General features: G+C 47.8%; 2 protein-coding genes across 3 annotated transcripts in view; one reads left to right on the top strand and one right to left on the bottom strand.

Annotated features, from left to right (window-relative positions):
* Cfap77 (cilia and flagella associated protein 77) overlaps positions 1-11,145 on the bottom strand; it is a 131,293-nt gene extending 120,148 nt beyond the window's left edge. Inside the window, exon 1 of the mRNA XM_059259920.1 lies at positions 10,715-11,145. Within this exon, the coding sequence (XP_059115903.1) occupies positions 10,715-10,909 (195 nt within the window). The 5' untranslated portion in view covers positions 10,910-11,145. The remainder of the gene's footprint in view (positions 1-10,714) is intronic.
* A 6,237-nt stretch (positions 11,146-17,382) lies between these two features.
* Positions 17,383-20,045, top strand: part of Ttf1 (transcription termination factor 1) — a 28,502-nt gene continuing 25,839 nt past the window's right edge. For both annotated transcript variants that reach the window (XR_009378678.1, XM_059259921.1), the window contains exon 1: positions 17,383-17,483. Coding sequence is in view for 1 of the 2 variants with exons in the window: in XM_059259921.1 (XP_059115904.1) it covers positions 17,400-17,483 (84 nt within the window). In the remaining variant the exon portion in view is untranslated. The remainder of the gene's footprint in view (positions 17,484-20,045) is intronic.

The following is a 20,045-nucleotide window of genomic DNA, read 5'->3' on the forward strand; positions in this document are numbered from 1 at the left end:
GGCAAGTGGCTGAGCATGCACAGTCAGTGTGGGCTCAGGGTGGCTTCGGGGGTGGGGAGTGGGAGGAGGAGTCAGGTCAGGGTTCAGGAAAGAACGAGGGACTTGAGAGATGCACCACCACGTAGACCACGAAGTCATCACTGTGGTCCCAGGGCTGGGCACACCTAACTCAGAGGAAGTGTATGGCACTTAGTAAATGAATGAATGAGTGCACAAATGAGTGACACATAGCCAGGACAGGAACGGAGGACTCTCCAGTATAGCTACCCAGTGCCCGCTCCACCCCATCCCACCACATGTACACTATCCCCTCTCCTGGAACACTTGTCTCCCCGAGTCGAACACTGGCTTACCCGGTGATTAGTGAAGCTCCAGCTTCAGGATCACTCTTCCAAACTCCTGAGCATGATTTCTGCAACTACTTCTCATTTTGTATTCCAGCAACAGGGCTCACTTTGTAGAGTACTTGCCTAGCATGCACAACGCCCCAAGTTCAATCCCCACCCAGTCAAAACCAAGCTTTGCAGCACATGCCTGTAATCCAGAACTCAGGAGGTGGAGACAAGAGAATCAGGAATTCAAAGCCATCCTTGACTACATAGTGAGTTCAAGACCAGTCCTGGTAACATGAGACCATCTCAAAAAAAAAATTTTTTTAAAAGAGGGATCCTAAAACTGCCTGAGCTTCAGAATCCAATTCTGTTCTCACCTCTCCAGCTCCCTGCACACACCTTCTGCTCTTCCTGCAAGACCTTGCCTTCCTTCCCTGCTGCCCACAGCCCTGAGCAGAGACCAGGTCATCCCAACTGCCCCTACTCTATCTTCTAAGCCTTTGCTGTAGTTTCTTGTCTATGAGAGCAATACCCAGATCTGCACCCAGCCCTGCACCGGCGCGTAAGGCATGCTCAGAGAGGAAGCGTTGGCTAACGTGGCGAACAAATGGCTGTCATTTTCTACCTCTTCCTTCATAGCACTCACAGAATCAGTGGAGGGCCGTCCTTCTCCTGGGAACACAGGCACAAAGCTGACTGTGGTGGGACCTCCGCCCAGTCCAGGCTCTCGCCAGCTGCCCCTCCCCCGTCCGTACCTAAGTCAAGTCCAGCTCACTTGACAACCCCAGCCCTTTCTGTCCTGACTCGACTTCTGAATGTGGTGCCTTGACCGCCCTCTCTTCCCCTTCCACCTGCAATAACTTGGCTATGGTCTTCACAGACAAGTGACTCCCCAGTCAAGACCATCAGCCCACGGGACACAAATTTTCAAACCCCTTGTGTTTCCACATCCTAGGACGTTAAACATTTGCTCACTGACTGCTGTCCTCATCAGCAATTTCAAATGCCTACCATAACCAAAGAGAACAGCAACCAAAGCCCAACCTCTGTCGTTGGGTTGTTCTGTTTATTTTTGCAGTGCTAGGAATGGAACCCAGGAGCTCACCAGCTAGGCGAGTTCAAACCCTAAGCTACACCCCAGCCCTCAGCTTCTGTGTTCTTCAAGGACCTGCTAGGAGGCAGAGGGAAATAGAAATGCGGTTCTAGGGGCGGGGCAGCTCACAGCTGGCTGTAACTCCAGTTCCGAGGGATCTGATACCTTTATGCACATAAAATAAAGTTCAATAAGCCGGGCGGTGGTGGCGCACGCCTTTAATCACAGCACTCAGAGGCAGAGCCAGGCAGATCTCTGTGAGTTCAAGGCCAGCCTGGTCTATAGAGCGAGATCCAGGAAAGGCGCAAAGCTACGCAGAGAAACCCTGTCTCGAAAAACTAAAATAAACAAATAAATAAATAAAGTTAAATAAATCATTTTTTTTAAATGCAATTCTACAAAATCCAAACAGTGGTATATTAAGGTGTGACATGGCCTAATTCATTCTGGTCCACTAAAACAAACTGGTGGAGCCAGCAATAAACTTCATAGTCACTCACCAGAAATGCCACAACCTCTCTGCATGCTCTTTGGGCATCCCAACTTTGTGACAGGCTGTGACATCCGAGTATCGGCAAACTGGGTGCAATGGTCCAGTTTAGGTGCTCTAAGGTCACATGCAAGTGGCCAGCCACCTGGCAGCAGTGTGGCCATCCATACCTTGAAATCAAAGAGCTTCTAAGGGTGTACTTTTATTCTCTTAGACAAAAACACAAAGACTGCCGGGCAACACAAAGACACTTAGCTTGCGTGCTTCTCAGTTCACTGGCCTCCCAGATAGGCATTGTTCGGCTCCTATAGAAGATCAAAACTCCCTCTTTTGGGGTCGTTATGTATTTTCTGCAATCCTTTTGACAGACCCTTCCCCCTTCTGGGTGTTGCTTGCACTGAACTTTGGGCTCATTGACCCGTGTCTGTTTCTTGACCCAGCCCTGGTGTGCCTTCAAATCACTGGGTGGACCGTTACAGCTGTTTTCCTCCTAAAGCTTATTCCTGCTTCCCTGAAACGCGGTATTTTGTGCCGCCGCCGCCGCAAGGAAAGCGTAGGTTCTGCCATGGGGTGCTGGCCCACTATGAGTTTAATTTTCCTACTCTGCACCAGTCCTACATTTTAAATCTTAACTTAGTTCATGCAGAGTGAATCAGGACCCTGGAAGTTTATAGGGCAGGGACACAAAGCTCATATACCAGTCAGTGATTGCTCAACAAACCAGTCTCTCTGCTAATGAGTTTACTTAATGAGTTATTGAGCCCCATGGTAAGGTGGCTGAAAAAAAAATTGTTTTTTCTTAAATTGCAACGCGGGCAGGGATTGAGGCAGACGAGCTGCAGACAAACATCACTAAGGTGAAGAAAATAGATTAAAGGGAGCAATTCAAAAGAGCATAGACCATCAGGGAGGAGAGGCAGAAGTGAGCGTTGTGAGATGCAGTTCAGACTGTTTGGTCTCCGTGAGTTTACATTAGACTTTCAAGAGGCTGTGGTGAACAAGCCCCGCTTTTGCTTATGGCTGCTAGTTCAAAGTGTCTTAGCCCCCAAACTGTCGACATTTGGAGACTGACTCCTTGTTGCAGGTGGGAGGGGCTGATTTCACATTATGACAAATTGAGCAGCATCCATGACCTATGCCCACTAAGGAGCACCTCCTCCTCAGCGTCACTAATGCTTCTAAAAGTACAGACCTGAGAGTCCATTGATCTCTGAAGTCTGTATCGCTGAGTAAAACTGCCCCCCTCGTTTTAGAACCATCAATGTCATCCAAGTGTTTTCATATTTTCTATGACGTAGCACCCCATTTAAACCAGTCTTCGTTAGAGCCTGGACACATGGGTGAGGTAAGTCCCAGCAGTGGTTTTCATCGGGCCTAACCAGGGTGCGCTGTCAGCCTCTAGGGTGCTAGGGTAAGAAGGTCTGGGTTGAGTGACAGATTTGCTCAATTACAGCCCACACTGAGCTAAGTACAACACTTGGTAAACGTGTCTCAGTGTAAGGTCACTGTGTTTAGACTCAACGCTATTTTTAGATTTAAAGAAAAAGTATGCGCGTGTACCTGTGTGAGCTTATGTGCACTCCGCGTGTGCAGATGCCTGAGGAGGTCAGAAAAGGGAGTCAGATCCCTTGGGGCTAGAGCTACAGGTGGTTGTAAGCCACCCCACGTGGGTGTTGGGAACTGAATCTCCGTCCTCTGAGAGATCCCAGTGAGGGCTCTTAACCACTGAGCCATCTCTCCAGCCCTCAATATTTACCTAATATCAACAGCTGGAAACACAAGGGTTGCCTTAAGGAACAAAAGTATTTGCCATGAGGAGCACAGAAAACCAAAGCACTAGCTTTTAAAGTGCCTTCTGGGGGAAGGCATGGCTAGGCACAGCCTAGTGATCCCATGGAATCCTCGTTACTCTCCCATGACCAGGTACCACTTCTGGTCTCCTCACTGACAGAGGAAACTGAGTCTCGGAGATAACACCCCCCCCCACCCCGGGGTGGCAGAACAAGAAAGTGGCTGGGACCTGTTGGCTCCAGAATCACACTGCTGGCCTTTCTCTCTCTAAGGGAGCTGCAGTTTCATGCCTGCCCAGCCACGCTGGAACTGTGAACTCATTCGCACTGATGGAAGAACTCGAAAGAGGAACCAGGGGGCATTTGCGTGTAAAGTTGAGCTGTAAGCGGTGGGCAGCAGCTGCTGGGAAGGTTGGTTTCCCTGGCCTTTGTTGGTTTGCAGCAAACAATGAGAGTCTCAGCACAGTTGTTGTATTATCTAAAGCCTGCTGGAGGCGGCACAGTTTTAAAGGTGCTGTGCTGCCTTTAGTTCTGTCCAGCCACCCTGAAGGTCACCAGACAGGAGGGAGAGTCTAGCAGGCCCGTCGCTGGGTTTAACACGTCCAGGTCTCAAGGGCTAGGACAAAGTTCTGTGGCAGTTGCCTGCAAGAATGGAAAGTCTCGGGGGCTGGAGAGATGGCTCAGCGGTTAAGAGCACTGGCTGCTCTTTCAGAGGTCCTGAGTTCAATTCCCAGCAGCCACATGGTAGCTCACTGTAATGGGATCTGGCGCCCTCTTCTGGCATGTAGGCAGAACACGGTATACGTAGTACATAATAGATAAATAAATTTAAAACAAACAAACAAACAAACAAACAAACAAAAAGAATGGAAAGTCTCAGGTCGGGAAAGGCCCGGTATATTTACAAGTCTCCCAAACAGGAATGCAAAGGCAACAGCCAGGAACTAGACCTCAACACAAGCTCCAATGTCGGAGAGCCCACGTGAGTGTCCGTGCGGGATGCATTCAGTGATATTTGTCTTCTCCTTAAGCTTTTAAAATAAGATGCAGGACTGGAGAGATGGCTAGTGTGAGAGCATTGGTTGCCCTTCCAGAGGTCCTGAGTTCATTTCCCAGCACCCACATGTGGCTCACAACCATCTGTAGTGGGATCTGATGCCCTCTGCTGGCCTAACATCACACATGCAGATAGAGCACATAAAAAATAAACACATTTTAAAAAAAATAAAATACAACAAGGATGATTCAAGTGAGTGATTGGTGTCTATTATTTTGTGGTACTGGGTGGGGATGGTGTGCAGGGATTCACACACACTAGGTACAGCTCTACACCCCAGTCTAGATGCATTTTTTAAAATAGGCCCAATCCTTTATGAGATCTCCAAAGTTTCTGGATCCCCTAGAATGGTTTGAAAACCACTGCAATAGAAAACAGGGTTTGAAACCAGAGAGATGGATCAGCACAGAACTTACTGTGCAGACATGTTGACCCGAATCCTATCCCTGAAACCCACACATGGGAAAGAGAGAACTGCCTCTGAAAGGTGCCCTCTGAGCACCACATAAATGAGTAAAAGACGAAAGAGCCTGACTTACATAGAAATCAACACTTGTGTCCAGAATGTTCTGAAAAGTATAGGGAATGACCTCTAACTCATCCACCGAGGTCTCAGAGTTCTTCCTGAAGGAACAGCCTTCCCTTCAAGGCCCAGCAGTGTTCTGAGGGTCACATGATCAGAGGGTGGCTGGGGTCAGTAGGAAGAACCCCAGTTCTGAGGTCTTGTCTTCATTCATGTACCCCCTTGTGCTAAGAGACAAAAGAGGAAGGTGGTTCTGCAGCTAGGCCAGGGCAGCTGTCCTGGGGACTGCAGTGAGGAGCCAGTGGAGGGGGCAGCTGTCCTGGGGACTGCAGTGAGGAGCCAGTAGAGGGAGGGGGCAGCTGCCCTGGGGACTGCAGCGAGGAGCCAGTGGAGGGAGGGGGCAGCTGCCCTGGGGACTGCAGTGAGGAGCCAGTGGAGGGGGCAGCTGCCCTGGGGACTGCAGCGAGGAGTCAGTGGAGGGAGGGGGCAGCTGCCCTGGGGACTGCAGTGAGGAGCCAGTGGAGGGGGCAGCTGCCCTGGGGACTGCAGTGAAGAGCCAGTGGAGGGAGGGGGCAGCTGCCCTGGGGACTGCAGTGAGGAGTCAGTGGAGGGGGCAGCTGCCCTGGGGACTGCAGTGAGGAGTCATCTACTACTTGATGAGTTCCAGGTTAGTGAGATCCTATCTCAAAAAACAAGGTTGATGGCTTCTGAAAAACACCACCTGATGTTGACCTCTGACCTCTACACACATACACAAACAGACATGCACACAGGCACACACACAAGAAGAATGAGGGAGAGGGAGAGGAGAAGGGAGAGGGAGGAGGAGAAAGGGGGGGAGAGGAGAGGAAGAGGGGAGGGAGAGAGGAGGGAGAAGGGATGAGGAGAAGGGGAGAGGGGGAGGAAGGAGCCGAGAGAACAAGGATGGATAAACCCAGAGCAGTGCATCCAGCCCAGACTGTGCCACAGGATGGTTTTTAATTCCTCACTAACATTTCATTTCCCCTATTACACTGTAATTGAATGTAAAGGCCCTGAGCGATCACAGCCATATCCTCTTCAGCAGACAAACCACACACAATATTTTCCCACCATGTAATGAAAACATTGGTATCTTTGCGCAACTGGGCTCTGGACAGGCTGCCTTCCTAATGCCCATCTCTGTCTCCGTGTTTATGTTCGCCAGCATTAATATTTATTAGAGACGTTAGGCTATTAGTGGGCATGGTGTGCTTGTCTGGCTTTGTAGAGCATCCAATTTGAACACACTTGCTCTGGATAAACACTTCCTCGTGCTGGTAATGATAACGACTCAGCGCAGTACTGAGCCTTATGAACTAGAACTTGAGTTGGCATGAGCAGCCCCTAAGGCTTGGAATCTGAGGAAGAGTGGAATCACCTCCTACAGAGGCCTGGCTTTTCCAGTCTCCTCACCCCTGACATGGACCTACTTAGGGCGCTCTGTCCCCCAAACTGAATGCCTTGGGCTTGTAGCTCACTGGAAAACTCAAGAGGAGGTACCTGTGACACTGCCTTACTTATTTTGTATGTGTGCCTGTGTTTTGCATCTGTGTGTACCTATATGCCTGTACATATGATTCTGTGTGTGCCCGTGTATCTCATTTTTCCAGGTAAACCCTAAATGGCCAAGTCCCTGTGGACAGAGGCTGAGTTCTGAACTTGTTTTTATGCCCCCCACTCTAGCTTAGGATGGCCCTCAGCACCAAATAAACGTTTAAGAAGTCCTGTATTGCTCATTTTTGCAGGGACACTGAGTGAATGATGCTGGGTCAGACTCACTTGTGAGCACTTCCCATTGCCTGTTAAACAGGATGTGGCACACCTGGATTGCCCTTGATTAATTAGTCATGACTTGTGGCCAAACCAGCATGAGGTTGTAATTCAGGAGCCTGGAGCCTCCTCCCACTTCCAGGTCACACAGTAGCATCCCAGGGTGAGCGGCTTCCCCTGGTTGGAGGCCTCCCTAAGCCTCCCAAAAGGAGACACTTTTGATGCCAGCGAATTTCCTTTTAGCCTCAAATGCTTGATTCTATTACTTTATTTTACAAATGTGCGCTCTTCTTATTTGTGACATAAACCCCCACAGGAAAAAAAAAACAAAGTCAGTAATAAATTATGAAAAAAATCAGGTACCCTGATCACTTGTACTTTCTGAGGGTGCTGGATTCAATCAATCCCACCTCTGTACAGCAACCTGCCTCTCCGGGGCGACAGAAGACTCAAAGCTGTCAGTGGAGCAAACCGCGCACTCTCTCCCCGTAATTGTATTGACAGGCTATCAGCCAAGCCGCTGTGTTGGGAATGGTACACCCTGACAGGTTTTGTGAGGAAGCCTGGAAGGCTACTGTGGCAGGGTTCTGTGCTCAGTCTCCGGATTCTAGGGAAAGGAGAATCAAGCGGGGCGAAGCCAGGTTCTTTCTCAATTTAATTTTATGCTTCCCACAGAGTCACATTGAAAGGAAAGCTGGCTGGCTGCACATCACTCGACAATGGAGAGGCCCTTGCCAATGGAAACTATTTACATTATTTTTGTGGTTGCATGAAACACCATTCTGACTCCATTAACTGCCACCAAACAAGCAGTTTGCTTGGGTTTCAGCGAGGTGACCAGTTGGTGAGTGTTTGTAGATTAAAAACACCTGCTTGCAAATATGAGGTTTTTCCTGTTTCCTCTGGTTGCTGTGGCATCGTGAAGGCATGTTTTTGAATAACTGATGCATATATGTTCTGGTAAATTCCATGGGTGGGAAATACCAGGGTTGTATTTGTTCAGCTGCATTTGAAGTGGGGAAAAAAGAAAAAAGAAGAAGAAAAGAAAAGAAACAAACAAACAAACAATGCTGAACCTATCCATGAGGGGAAACAATGTGAGTGACAGCCTCCCTGTGTGGTGAAATAAATGTTGCCAGGGTGCTGTATTCCTCTGATACAGATGGGCTTCTTCAGGTTCAGGGAGAGACAAAGCTAAAATACAACTCAGTTCCCATAATCCCAAAGACACCGGAGTCAAGCACACTCGTGATGAGGAGGCATTCACCCCGACACTGGGGCCAGCAAAACTAGCAATCCCCATAAAGGACCTACAAGTCAAGTCCAGTAGAAATGATAGAACTGTATTTTTTTTTTTTAATGTTCTGGAACCCTAACTACTTTTAATATTTCCATTTTCTTTAAAACCCAAAATCTCAATGTTTCAGGATTTAGATATTCTTTATGTAGAGAAAACTGGGCTGGGACTCAGTGGTGTGGCTTCTAAGCCCGCTCTGGCAGAGCAGCTTTTGCAACCAGGAGCGGCCCCGCTTCCCTTCACGTTCTCTCTCTGCCAACTTTTATGCAGGCTGGGTTTTGACGGGAGATCTTACAGGAATGGGTAAATATTGAATGTGGACATCATCATCCTAACCGCCACCAGTGCTTCACAAACAAGGACAGAGTTGGAGGGAAAGCCTGCCCCCTGCTGTCACTTGTATGACAGCATCCCAGGCTCTGTCACCAACGTGCACCAGGACATGGCCCCTGCAGATGGTGGCCAGGGACCAAGACAGCCTGAAAACAGAACCCCATTGCTGGATCAATCATCACCAATACTTTTTAAAAAATGATCATTGCTAAACTCCAGCTCCAGAAACAAGGATGGAATTCATCCTGAAGGCTGTTAAGCTGGTGCCACCTACAGGCCAAATGCTGTTATAGCGGGGGGGGGGGGCAGGGAGGAGAGAAGTGTTTCATGTATCATATTTACATGCATGTAATTGTAGTTTACACACCTATATGCAAATACTAAACATATAGTGTGATATATATATAACATGCTCGCTATACATATATACATGTATAATGCATGCGTATGCAGATATACATTATAATGTGTCACTTGGAGTGAACATTACAAAGAATTCACTGTGGAAGTGACTCTATAATGCCCTTCATCTCATGTTTAAGTGGGAAGGAGCTGCACACTAGTGACACCTGATTAAAGCAAAGTCAGATCATCAGAGCAGCCACTGATAGGTGGTACTTGACTCTGTCCTTGGCCTAGGACAGTGAATCCCAGCTATCTGTCCCAGCTGTCTGTCCCACCCACCTACTGAGATCAGTTCTCCAAGAAGTAAGCGAAGGATCTGTCCCACTGTGGAGATATCTCAGAGGGCCAGAGCTAAGGATGCTGCTGCACCCATACAGCACCTAACTTCTGTCCTCCTGGGAACATTAATTAGCCCAGAAAGGTCCAGGAGGGTCAATGTTTTCCCAGGAGTCAAAGAATGCAGCCAACTCCAGCACAGTCAAGAAAACCCAGGGAGGGAAGGAAGAGAGAAAGGAAGAAGAAAGAAAAGGAGCCAGGCGGCAATGGCGCACGCCTTTAACCCCAGCACTCCCAGGTGGATCTCTGTGGGTTCGAGGCCAGCCTGGTCTACAGAGCGAGATCCAGGACAGGCACCAAAACTACACAGAGAAATCCTGTCTCGGAAAAAAAAAAAAAAAAAGTAAAGGAAAGGAAAAGCGGGGAGGGAAGAAAAAGAAAGAAAGGGAGGGAGGAAGGAGAGAGAAGAGAGAGAGAGAGAGACAGAGAGACAGAGAGACAGAGAGACAGAGAGAGAGAGAGAGACAGAGAGAGAGAGAAGAGAGAGAGAGAGAGAGAGAGAGAGAGAGAGAGAGAGAGAGAGAGAGAGAGAGAGAATGAATCAAACACCACCACTCTGGGTTCTAATCAGCCTGAAGTCAGAGAAATCATGATTGCTGAATCCATGGATACCATCAGCGCGCCCATCACCCTCCACACCCCGAACCCGGGAAACTGAAAGCATTCTTGCATTCTTAGAAGCACACTGCCCTCTAGTGGCGCAAAGTAAATTCGCTCCATGACTACCTTGACAACCACTAAACTTCAACTCGACTTTTCCTGTCTCCCTAGGCAGAGCAGAGCCACGCCCACGTGGAGTTTTCAGCCAGGCGGGAAAACAGACTAAAGTACAAAGGGCCGGCACTGAAAGGGAAGGTGATTTAGCTACAAACGATGCTCGCATGTGAGTGCAGGCCCGGCCTCATAGAGAGTATTTACACCTCCCACCCGGAGCACCTGCTGCACAGTAGACCAGAGGTGGTGAGGAAAGTGGATCTTGGGGTGGCAAGGGCGTGAAAGGGTGCCTGCGACCTGTCACCTCATGGGTTCATCGAGCCCCTCAGGGATTGCCCTATCCGTAGTCTTTCCCAGTCTCTTCCGCGTGCCACTTAAGGACACATATGCTTAGGGACTGGCCGCGACTGCCGACTGTCCAGGACTGTCCCACCTAGAGCTGGTTTCTGACACTGCGCCTGGACCCCGGGCCCTGAGGCCAAAGGGCTCAGCAACTGGAACCCATAGGCAGCATCGGTGCCCGGGGAAAGGACAAGCGCGCCCGAGCGCTCACCTTGACGATGAGCGGATTCTGAAACATGGAGTCACGCACGACCCCCAGCCTCTCGTTCTCCATGCCCGGGCGGATATCGGCCACCGTCAGCGGCCGTCGGGGCGGCGGGCAGATCTGGCTGACCGTGCGGCGCACAGGCTGCTTCTTCTTCTTCCATCGCGTAAGGTCTTTCCGGGGCTTCCCCGGACCAGGCATCCTGGGGACTTTCGAGATCAGACCCTGGATGCAAGCCCACAGAGTTCTGCCCTGTCTGGGGACCCTCGTCCCATGCGTGTTGCTCCGGGCTGCACCACATGGACCCGGGGGTGCACCCCGCAGCGGCCAGGGAAGCTCCGAAGTGGAGCGCGCCCACCTGCGGAGCCCCCGCCGAGAGTCTAAACCTTGTCAGTTCTTTGGAGTGATTTGGGCACCTTGCTGCAGACTGAGAGAGGGAAGAGTATTTAGACTACCCCTTGCGAAGAAGTGGAATGGCCCGTCTCCTTGGCGACGGGACGCCAACGGCTCAGGAGCTTCCAGTTTTCTTTTTTGAAATTCTCGGCAACCCACAGAGACCTTTTAGAATTTTCTCAAGTCGACATAGGAAAACCCAAGAATCAAATCTAAGTTGTGTTAAAAGCGAAGAAGTTCTAGAGAGCCATTTATTCTTGGCTTCCGCTCTCTCTCTACCCATCCTCCTCTACTCAGAGTTCCCTCCCAAGCTTGCTCCAAGCTTACACACACACACACACACACACACACACACACACACACTCCCCCGATATTGCACTAACGTGATGATGTTGCAATAGAAATAAGCATCCTAGGCTTGATGTCAATGCTAACCCACCGGTTGGTCCCAAGCCAGTTTCTCTGTTGGATTCTTCTTCCCCCATCTTTGTGAAGTGGGTGGAAAGAAGAAGAAAAAAATCTCTGAATTAGACCAATAGTGTCCAACTCTACAACCAAATTGGGGGAAGCTGAAAAACTCAGGCTTGATTCACTCAGTAAGAACATCTGAAAACACTGGGCTGGAGAGATGGCTCGTGGTTAAGAGAGTTCAATTCCCAGTAACCACATGGTGGCTCAGAACCATTTACAATCGGATCTGATGCCCTCTTCTGTCATGAAGATATACAGGAAGACAGAACACTCACATATATAAATCAATCAATCAATCAATCAATCAATCAATCTTTTTTTAAAAATGGGGCCAGCCAAGCCTAACACAACTAGTTTGATTCTCAGGGCCCATATGGTGGAGGGGCATGCCTCCGAGTTGTCCTCTGACTTCCCCACAAATGCTGTGGCACATGTATTTACAGACACACACACACACACACACACACACACACACACACACACACACCAAATAAATAAATAAATAAATAAATAAATAAATAAATAAATAAATAAATAAATGCGAAGCATAAAAAAGACCATCTGGAAATAGCACCTGAGACTATTCTTAAAAGTCTACCAACCCTACAACCTGAAAAAAAAATTTAAAGGGGGGTGGGTTTTTAATTTTTATTTATTTTATGTGCACTGGTGGTTTTGCCAGCATGTGTGTGAGGGTGTCAGGTCTTGTTCCAGGAGCCATGTGACTTCTTCGGGGGACAAGGCACAAACAAATTCTCCTTGTGGCAAGGCTCTGGAGAACCTGACCCATTTTGGCAAGGCCGATGGATAGTTCTCTCCATAATTCTAGGCATGACCCCAGGAGCATATGTGCTACCTGCTCTCCTGGCTTTCTTTATAAAAGTCATATCACTGGCGGCCTCTAACTTCACTTTTCTCAGAGCTATGGATAAACTAGCCACTACAAAAGGAATGCTTCCCCCTGATGATGCTTCTCTGGGTGATGTTGTTAAAAATATACACAGTGGACCTGATTCAGCCCCTAAAGCCTTTGATGTTTCAAGTATGACCATGAATTCAGGCTTCTTAAGAACAGGATGTTGCCTTTCCAATGCACCTTGTGACTAGCCTGAAAGAGCCACAGTAGTTCACGACAATATTACAAATTTGTATAACTGTTCTGGAGAGAATAATTTTAACCACAGGAGTCTAGAGGAAATGCTAATAAACCGATGATATCAGGAGTTAAAGGGAACAGTCTAGGAACAGGGAATGAAGCAGAGTCATAGAAACCCATAGTACCGTCATTTCTAATAGCTGTGCCAATACTGTAAGAAGTTGAGAGGAGGGAACATGAGAACAAGGGATAAGCAGTGCCAACTATTTTTTTAAAGATTTTTTTATTTATTATGTATACAGTATTCTGCCTGCCTGCATGTATGTGTGCAGGCCAGAAGAGAACACCAGATCTCATTACAGATGGTTGTGAACCACCATGTGGTTGCTGGGAATTGAACTCCGGACCTCTGGAAGAGCAACCAGTGCTCTTAACCTCTAAGCCATCTCTCCAGCCCAAAGCAGTGCCAACTGTTAAGAGTAAGTTTTCAAGTTGTGTTGCCTATAGGATAAATGAGAACGCCTGGAAGAGATAGACTAGTACAGAATGTAGAAAGAATTGATCCAGCTACAGCTGGCAAGTTGATTGTAGGAACTTAGACCTTACCAGATGTAAATATTAACCACTAGAGACAAAACTATCTCTCACTCTGCATGATGTTGTAACCACAAATGCTGCCAATTGGGCACACTGTCCTACCCGTAGCTGTGCCTAGTTAGAAAAGTTCCTTGTGGCTTGCAACATTGCTCATGCTTCTAACATTAGCTATGAATCAAGTAGGTAATGGTTACCAGTGAGAAAGTTGGAGGATGGAAGGGGCAAGAGGTAAAGGAACAAACTGATAATTATTATAACTATTATTAGACACATAAGAAAACAAATTTGATTGTAAAATTGTTCATAAAAACTGTTGAAACTGGCCGGGCGGTGGTGGCGCACGCCTTTAATCCCAGCACTTGGGAAGCAGAGGCAGGCGGATCTTTGTGAGTTCAAGGCCAGCCTGGGCTAAAGAGTGAGTTCCAGGACAGGCTCCAGAGAAACCCTGTCTCACAAAACAAAAACAAAAACAAACAAACAAAAAAACTATTGAAACTGTATAAATAAAAACAGCCCAGGCTATCTGGGGCCACTTGTTTGAAACAGGTGGTCACAGTTTCTTTGTCGCACCAACTTCACATATCCATCCCAGGTCATTGGACCCATCTGGAATTAGGCTTCCAGTAGTCTTGGAGTTACGGACAGTTGTGAGCTGCCATGTGGATGCTGGGAATTGAGCCTAGGTCCTCTGAATGAGCAGCCAGTACTCTTAACCACTGAGCCATCTCTTCAGCCCCCCCAAACTGAAATTTTTTATTTAAAAAGAATGCAAGCCTGCTGAAAAGTTAAAACTGGGGGGGGGGAGGGGCTGAAGAAATAGCTCAGAGGTCAGGAGGACTTGCTGTTCTTGCTGAGGACCTGGATTCGATTCCAAGTACTCACTTAGTGGTACAAAACAGTCAGTAATTCTGGTTCCAAGGGATCTGACGCCATCTTCTGGCCTCCTCAGGTACCAAGCACATATGTGGCATACAAACACATATGAAGAAAAACACTCATACCCATATATTTTTAATGAAATACAGTGAGTTCGATAAAAACCTGAGGACCTCACCTGGATTCACAATCCTTTCCCTCTGTCACATTGCCATGCATTTGAGCAGGCTCATATACATGCACATGAACACACAAGTGCACACACACACTGCTGAGTTGCTCGAAATTACCTCAAACAATAATATATTATATATTAGTTCCTGTTCTGCTGATGTGCTAAAACACCATGACAAGGAGCCACTTAGAGAAGGAAGAGTTTATTTGTGCTTATGGTTCTAAAGAGGAGATAAGCGTCCATTGTGGTAGGCAGGCATGGTGGTAGGAAGAAGCTGCTGAGACCTCACATCCGGAACCCCAATATGCAGGAGGGGGGAAGAAGGGAGAGAGGGAGAGAGAGAGAGAGCACACTGGGAATGGCAGGAGGCTTTGAAACCCCAGAGACCGACTTCCTCCACTAAGGCCACACCTCCTAGACCCCCCAAAGAGTGCCACCGACTGGAAACCAAGTGTTCAAATAGATGTGGCTAGTCTCATTCAAACCACTGCAGATCCTAAAGACCTCATCCTGTATCAAGGGCATTTTCTTTGGGGGATATTTTTAAAAACTTATTTCACAATTTCATACATACATACACTACACTTTGATCATATTATCCTCCTGTCCCTCTCTCCATCTGCTCAACCCTCTCTCCTTGCCAACAAAACCCTCTTCTGCTCTCATGTCTTATTTTGTGCCCCACTGAATTTAATTAGGGTTGCTTGCCTGAGCACAGGTGAGGACTGATTAAGAGCCGTTGTCCATGGCTGTACAGTAAGGCATAGCCCCCCCCCCGCCTCCCCCCGCACCCCCCCACTAACTGTCAAGGGCACTTTCACACATGACCATGTCCTTATAATGTCTATGGATAATGAGAGGGTGTGGTGGCTATTCTTGGTTGTCAACTTGACTATGTCTGGAATGAACTACAATCCAGAAGTGGAGGGCACACTTGTGATTGGGATCTTGAGGCTGGAAGACACACCTTTAATCTGGGCCACACCTTCTCCTGGAAGCCTACGTAAGGGCAATGGGAGGAAGAAGGGTTCGCTCTTCGCCTGCTTGTCCTCGCCTTGCTAGCACATCCATCCTTCGCTGGCATTAGAACCCACCTCTTCAGGATTCCAGCATATACAGAAGACCAGCTGAGACACCCAGCCTCGTGGGGCTGAGCAGCTACTAGATTCTTGGACTTTCCCTTCACAACTAGCCATTGTTGGACTGCGGCCTGTAAGTCATCACAATACATTTTTTTACAGAAAAAAAGAGAGATTCTTTTTTTAATTTATTTACTTTATGTGTATTGGTGGTTTTGCCTGCATGTTTCTGTGTGAGGGTGTCAGATCTTGGAGTCAGACAATTGTTAGCTGCCTTGTGGGTGCTGGCAATTGAACTCAGGTCCTCTGGAAGAGCTGCTGGTGCAGAGAGATTCTTTCCATAAGTTCTGTGACTCTAGAGAACCCTGACTAATAGAGGGTACCACTATGTAGCCCTGGCTGACCTGGAACTCAGAGAGATCCAGTTGCCTCTGGCGCCTGATTGTTGGAATTAAAGGCATTTGTAATGATGCTTAGCATGTCCACAGCTCATTTATAAAAACTTTTTAAAACTTTATGTGTGTGAGTGCTTTGCCTGCATATGTGTTTATCATGGACTGGGAGAGACCAGCTCCCACAATCTACTCAGGGTAATGAAAGGAATGCCCCAGAGTAGCAACGGTAGGAAACTTTTTTTATCTGGGGGTAATTAGGAACAAGTTTTACTCTATCTATCACACTTTACTCACTCATTCTTTCACCCATTCACTTCCTCACACTTCTCTCATGCTTTTTCTTCATCTCTCATCCAGCACACACACACACACACACACACACACACACACACATACACCACTCACATTCTCCAGCAGCTCTTGTCATGAAGTGTCGAAGCACAGGTGTGTAGGTTCACACGGATCTGTGGAAAGAAGACTCAGAGGCACCTTAAGAATGAATTTAGCCTTCGAGGCTGCAGGGGTCCAGCCTCTAAGGACTGAAGTGTCTTAAGGACTGACCCCTTTCCCTTCGCCCAGGGCGTTTTTATTTTTCTCAGTATTTACAGTTTAGCCAGTTGATTTCCATGTGCTCAAAACAACCTGAAAGAAGCTCCCAAAAATACAATGCCAAGTGCAAATTCCTCAATTTATCAGGTACCACAGTTTGCTGGGTTTCCTGAACCAGGTTTTGCATGGGCCTTTGTATTCTTAGGAGACTCTGAGACAAGATTCATGTGGGATGACAATAGAAACAAAGGATGGATTAGGATTAGGTGCTACTCTCCGGAGCCCAGGCCAGGAAGTAGCTCAGCAGGAATGCAGCCACAAGCTCTCACATAGTTCTACACGGCCATTTCCTCCAAACTGCCGCTGCTGCTCCCTCACTGCCAAACTCGGGACGATTATGTTACATTTTCAGGGCCCTACCCATTCTCAAAATACAAGGTAAATCACATAGTTTCACTTAGGCTAGTAATGTCACATCGATCCACGCATGTACCTCTAAATTGGTGAGGAATACTGGACAGTAAACAACTGGCTGAAACTTGAGCGGTCAGGGTACATACAGAAAGGGAGCTCCTGCAAGGACTATGTCTTGATGTAAACAGTCTGCCTTTGACTTAGCAATAAACAACATCTGGGAATTAGTCTTTGTGTATATTCTGAGGGGGGGGGGCAGCTTAATCTGTTTTGGGTTTGTTCTAAGGTCTTTGCGAAATGTGTAAAGGACTGTCTTTGAGAGTGAGAATACTGCTACTTTGCTGTGTCTAAATTTTTTGCCCCCCCCCCCAATTTATTTTTTCCTATAAGCTAAGTTTTTTGGGTTTTGTTTTGCTTTTTGAGACATGATCTCACTGTGTAATCTGGCCTCAAACTCGCTATGTAGATCAGGCTTGCTTCGAACTCATCTGCCCCTGCTTCTGGGGGCTGGGCTTTGCCTGGCCCGATTAATTAGAGGCGCACGCTTTTAACTCAATTCCATATATGCCTGTTGCGGCGGGACTATAGACAAGCAACTACGCATGCGTCCAATCCTTGCATGCCGCCATGTTACTATGGCAGCCGGATGCGGAGCGAACCGGAAGTCAGTACAGTACTTCCGCCTCCATACACTTCCTGGTTGGAAGACGAGGGGCTATATTATCACCGGGTAGGTTGGACGAACTTTCGTTGTTTGAGCTTCTGATTCGCGAGTGTGGCGGGTGGCGGCGCTACGGTCTCGTTTTGTGCCAGGCCGCGGCCTGAGGCGGATCTACGCGTTCCTCCCCGCCGGGGGGTGCCCCGGGACCCAGGCCGCGTGCGGCCTGCGGGATCTTTCCAATGTGTTCCTCGGGTCGCCGTCCCGGGGCACAGCCGGGTCAGTGCTGAGGGTGGTGAGGGTAGCGCGCGTGGGGCCGCAAGTGGGAATAAGTGCATTTCCGTTCGTTAGATGAGCCGGAGAACATCTCGGCTGTGGATAATACGCTTCGGGAAGGTTCCCAGCTGTTGGGGAAGCCTGTGTGCTGAAGGGAACGTGGGACTCAGCTAGGAATCAGTGAAGGCATAGTGCCTTCCAAAGACAGAGGATTGCCACGGGGCCTGAAACCAAGGCAGAAATGAGAGGCATGGGCTAGACCACATCATGAGGAACTGAAAGCCCCGGAGATCTGGAAGGATGTTCATTTTATCTGAAGAATAACACAGACAGACAGACAGACACACACACACACATACACACACATTGAGTATAAGGAGATGACTCAGCAAATAAGAAAACTTGCTGCACAGCTGAGGACCCGAGTTCGAATTCCCTGCTTCCCACTTACCCTTTGGTCCTGCGCATTTAGTGAGGATAAATAATTAAGCTCTTCTACATAAAACTCTCCTATTCCCCATGAGAGGGCAAGGGTGTGGAGAGATGGTTCAGCAGCTAAGAGCACTGAACTTAAAGCACCGAATGGCTTGTTGCTTGTGCAGAAGATCTGGGTCTGGTTCCTAGCATCCAGATCTACATAGTGGTTCATAACCATCTATAAATCCAGTTCCAGGGACCTCCACGAGCACCCAGCAGACACAGGCTGCACATACATGCATGCAGGCAAAACACTCATACACACAAAATATAATTTTTTTGTTTGTTTGTTTTTTGAGACAAGGTTTCTCTGTAGCCCTGGATCTCGCTTTGTAGACCAAGCTGGATCCGCCTGCCTCTGCCTCCAGAGTGCTGGGATTGAAGGTGTGTGTCACCACCACCCGCTCTTTTTTTTTTTTTTTTCCTTTAATAAAAGCAAGGTTCAGGAAGGGTAGCTGTAATTGTTATTGAAGGGGCCTCAACCCTTGGCAAAAATTTAACTGAGACTGAGAAAAAGCTCAACAGCCACAAAAAACAAACAGTAACTAAGTGTGCTGTGACAAGACGGATGTGGAGTTAACAGGGAAACTGGCTCCTGAAGACGACTTCTGAAAGGGTAGGAACCAGGGAGCACTGGCAATGTTGCCCAGTGGTTAGAGTGTTTGCCGACCACATCTGTTTCACAGTTTAGCCCTACCCCATTTCAGGTGCTTCATAGCTTCTATGGCTAGTAGCTACCGTGGGGGCAGCCCAGATCTAGAGAAACAGAATCTAGTATTCAGGTCCCAGCTGCAGACTGGTGGCCTGTGATTAGAACACAGCCCATTTCCTCTGTCTGTTCTCAGTTCACTAGGGCAAAGCATCAACTCAGTCCTAAAAAAAAAAAAAGTGCACTATTTTGAACCATGTAAGTATGTAAGTATATTACCTAGTTGTCAAAGTTAAAATAAATATTTTAACTTTATTTTATGTGCATTGATATAAGGGTATCAGATCCCCTGGAACTAGCGTGAAAGACAGTTGTGAGGTGCCATGTGGGTGCTGGGAATTGAACCTGGAACCTCTAGAAGAGCAGCCAGTGCTCTTAACTGCTGAGCCGTCTCTAGCCATGCATGTAATTCTTTATGCACTGGAGGGGAGGGTCTGAGGCAGGGCGTTGTGTGATATTTTGTTTGTGTTCTGACAGATAAAGCTTGCCTGGAGATCAGAGGGTGGAGCTAGTCACTAGGTAACCATAGAGGCCAGGCAGTAGTGGCTCATGCCTTTAATCCCAGTACAATTGGGAGGTGGAGACAGGAATATAAGGCGGATAGAGACAGAATCTCAGTGGCCCATTTGGTTTAAGAATTCGTAGAGATAAAATGTTTCTAGTGACTGCTTCTCTGATCTTTCAGCTTTCACCCTCGATATCTGACTCTGGGATTTAATTGATAAGACTAATTAGGATCACACTTCAGCAGGGTCTCAGTATCCCAGGCTGGCCTCAAACTTACTGTGTAAGTGTGAAGGACCTTGAACTTCGGATGCTCCTGCCTCCACTTCTCAGTACTAGGTTACATGTACCTGCAGCTACAGCAGATTTGTGAGATGCTAGGGATTGAACCCATGACCCGGTTTGTGCTAAGCAAGCATTTACCAGCTGAACTACATCCCTACCCCCTGTTAGTATATTTATCTCAAAATTCGTACACCCTGTATGTCAGTATTGCCTCAAAATTTTTGCCCTTATATGCCGTGGAGTTTTCTTGTTTTGCTGGTCACTAACAAGGCTCATCTACTCTCTTTGTCAAAGGCCAGTGACCCTGCCTGAGGTCTGTGGATATTAGTGATGCCAACGTGAAGCTCACTTCACTCTAATGAAGAGCTGGGTCATGGCTTCCA

Source organism: Peromyscus eremicus, chromosome 4, assembly GCF_949786415.1.
Source record: "Peromyscus eremicus chromosome 4, PerEre_H2_v1, whole genome shotgun sequence".
Classification (NCBI taxonomy): Eukaryota; Metazoa; Chordata; class Mammalia; order Rodentia; family Cricetidae; genus Peromyscus; species Peromyscus eremicus.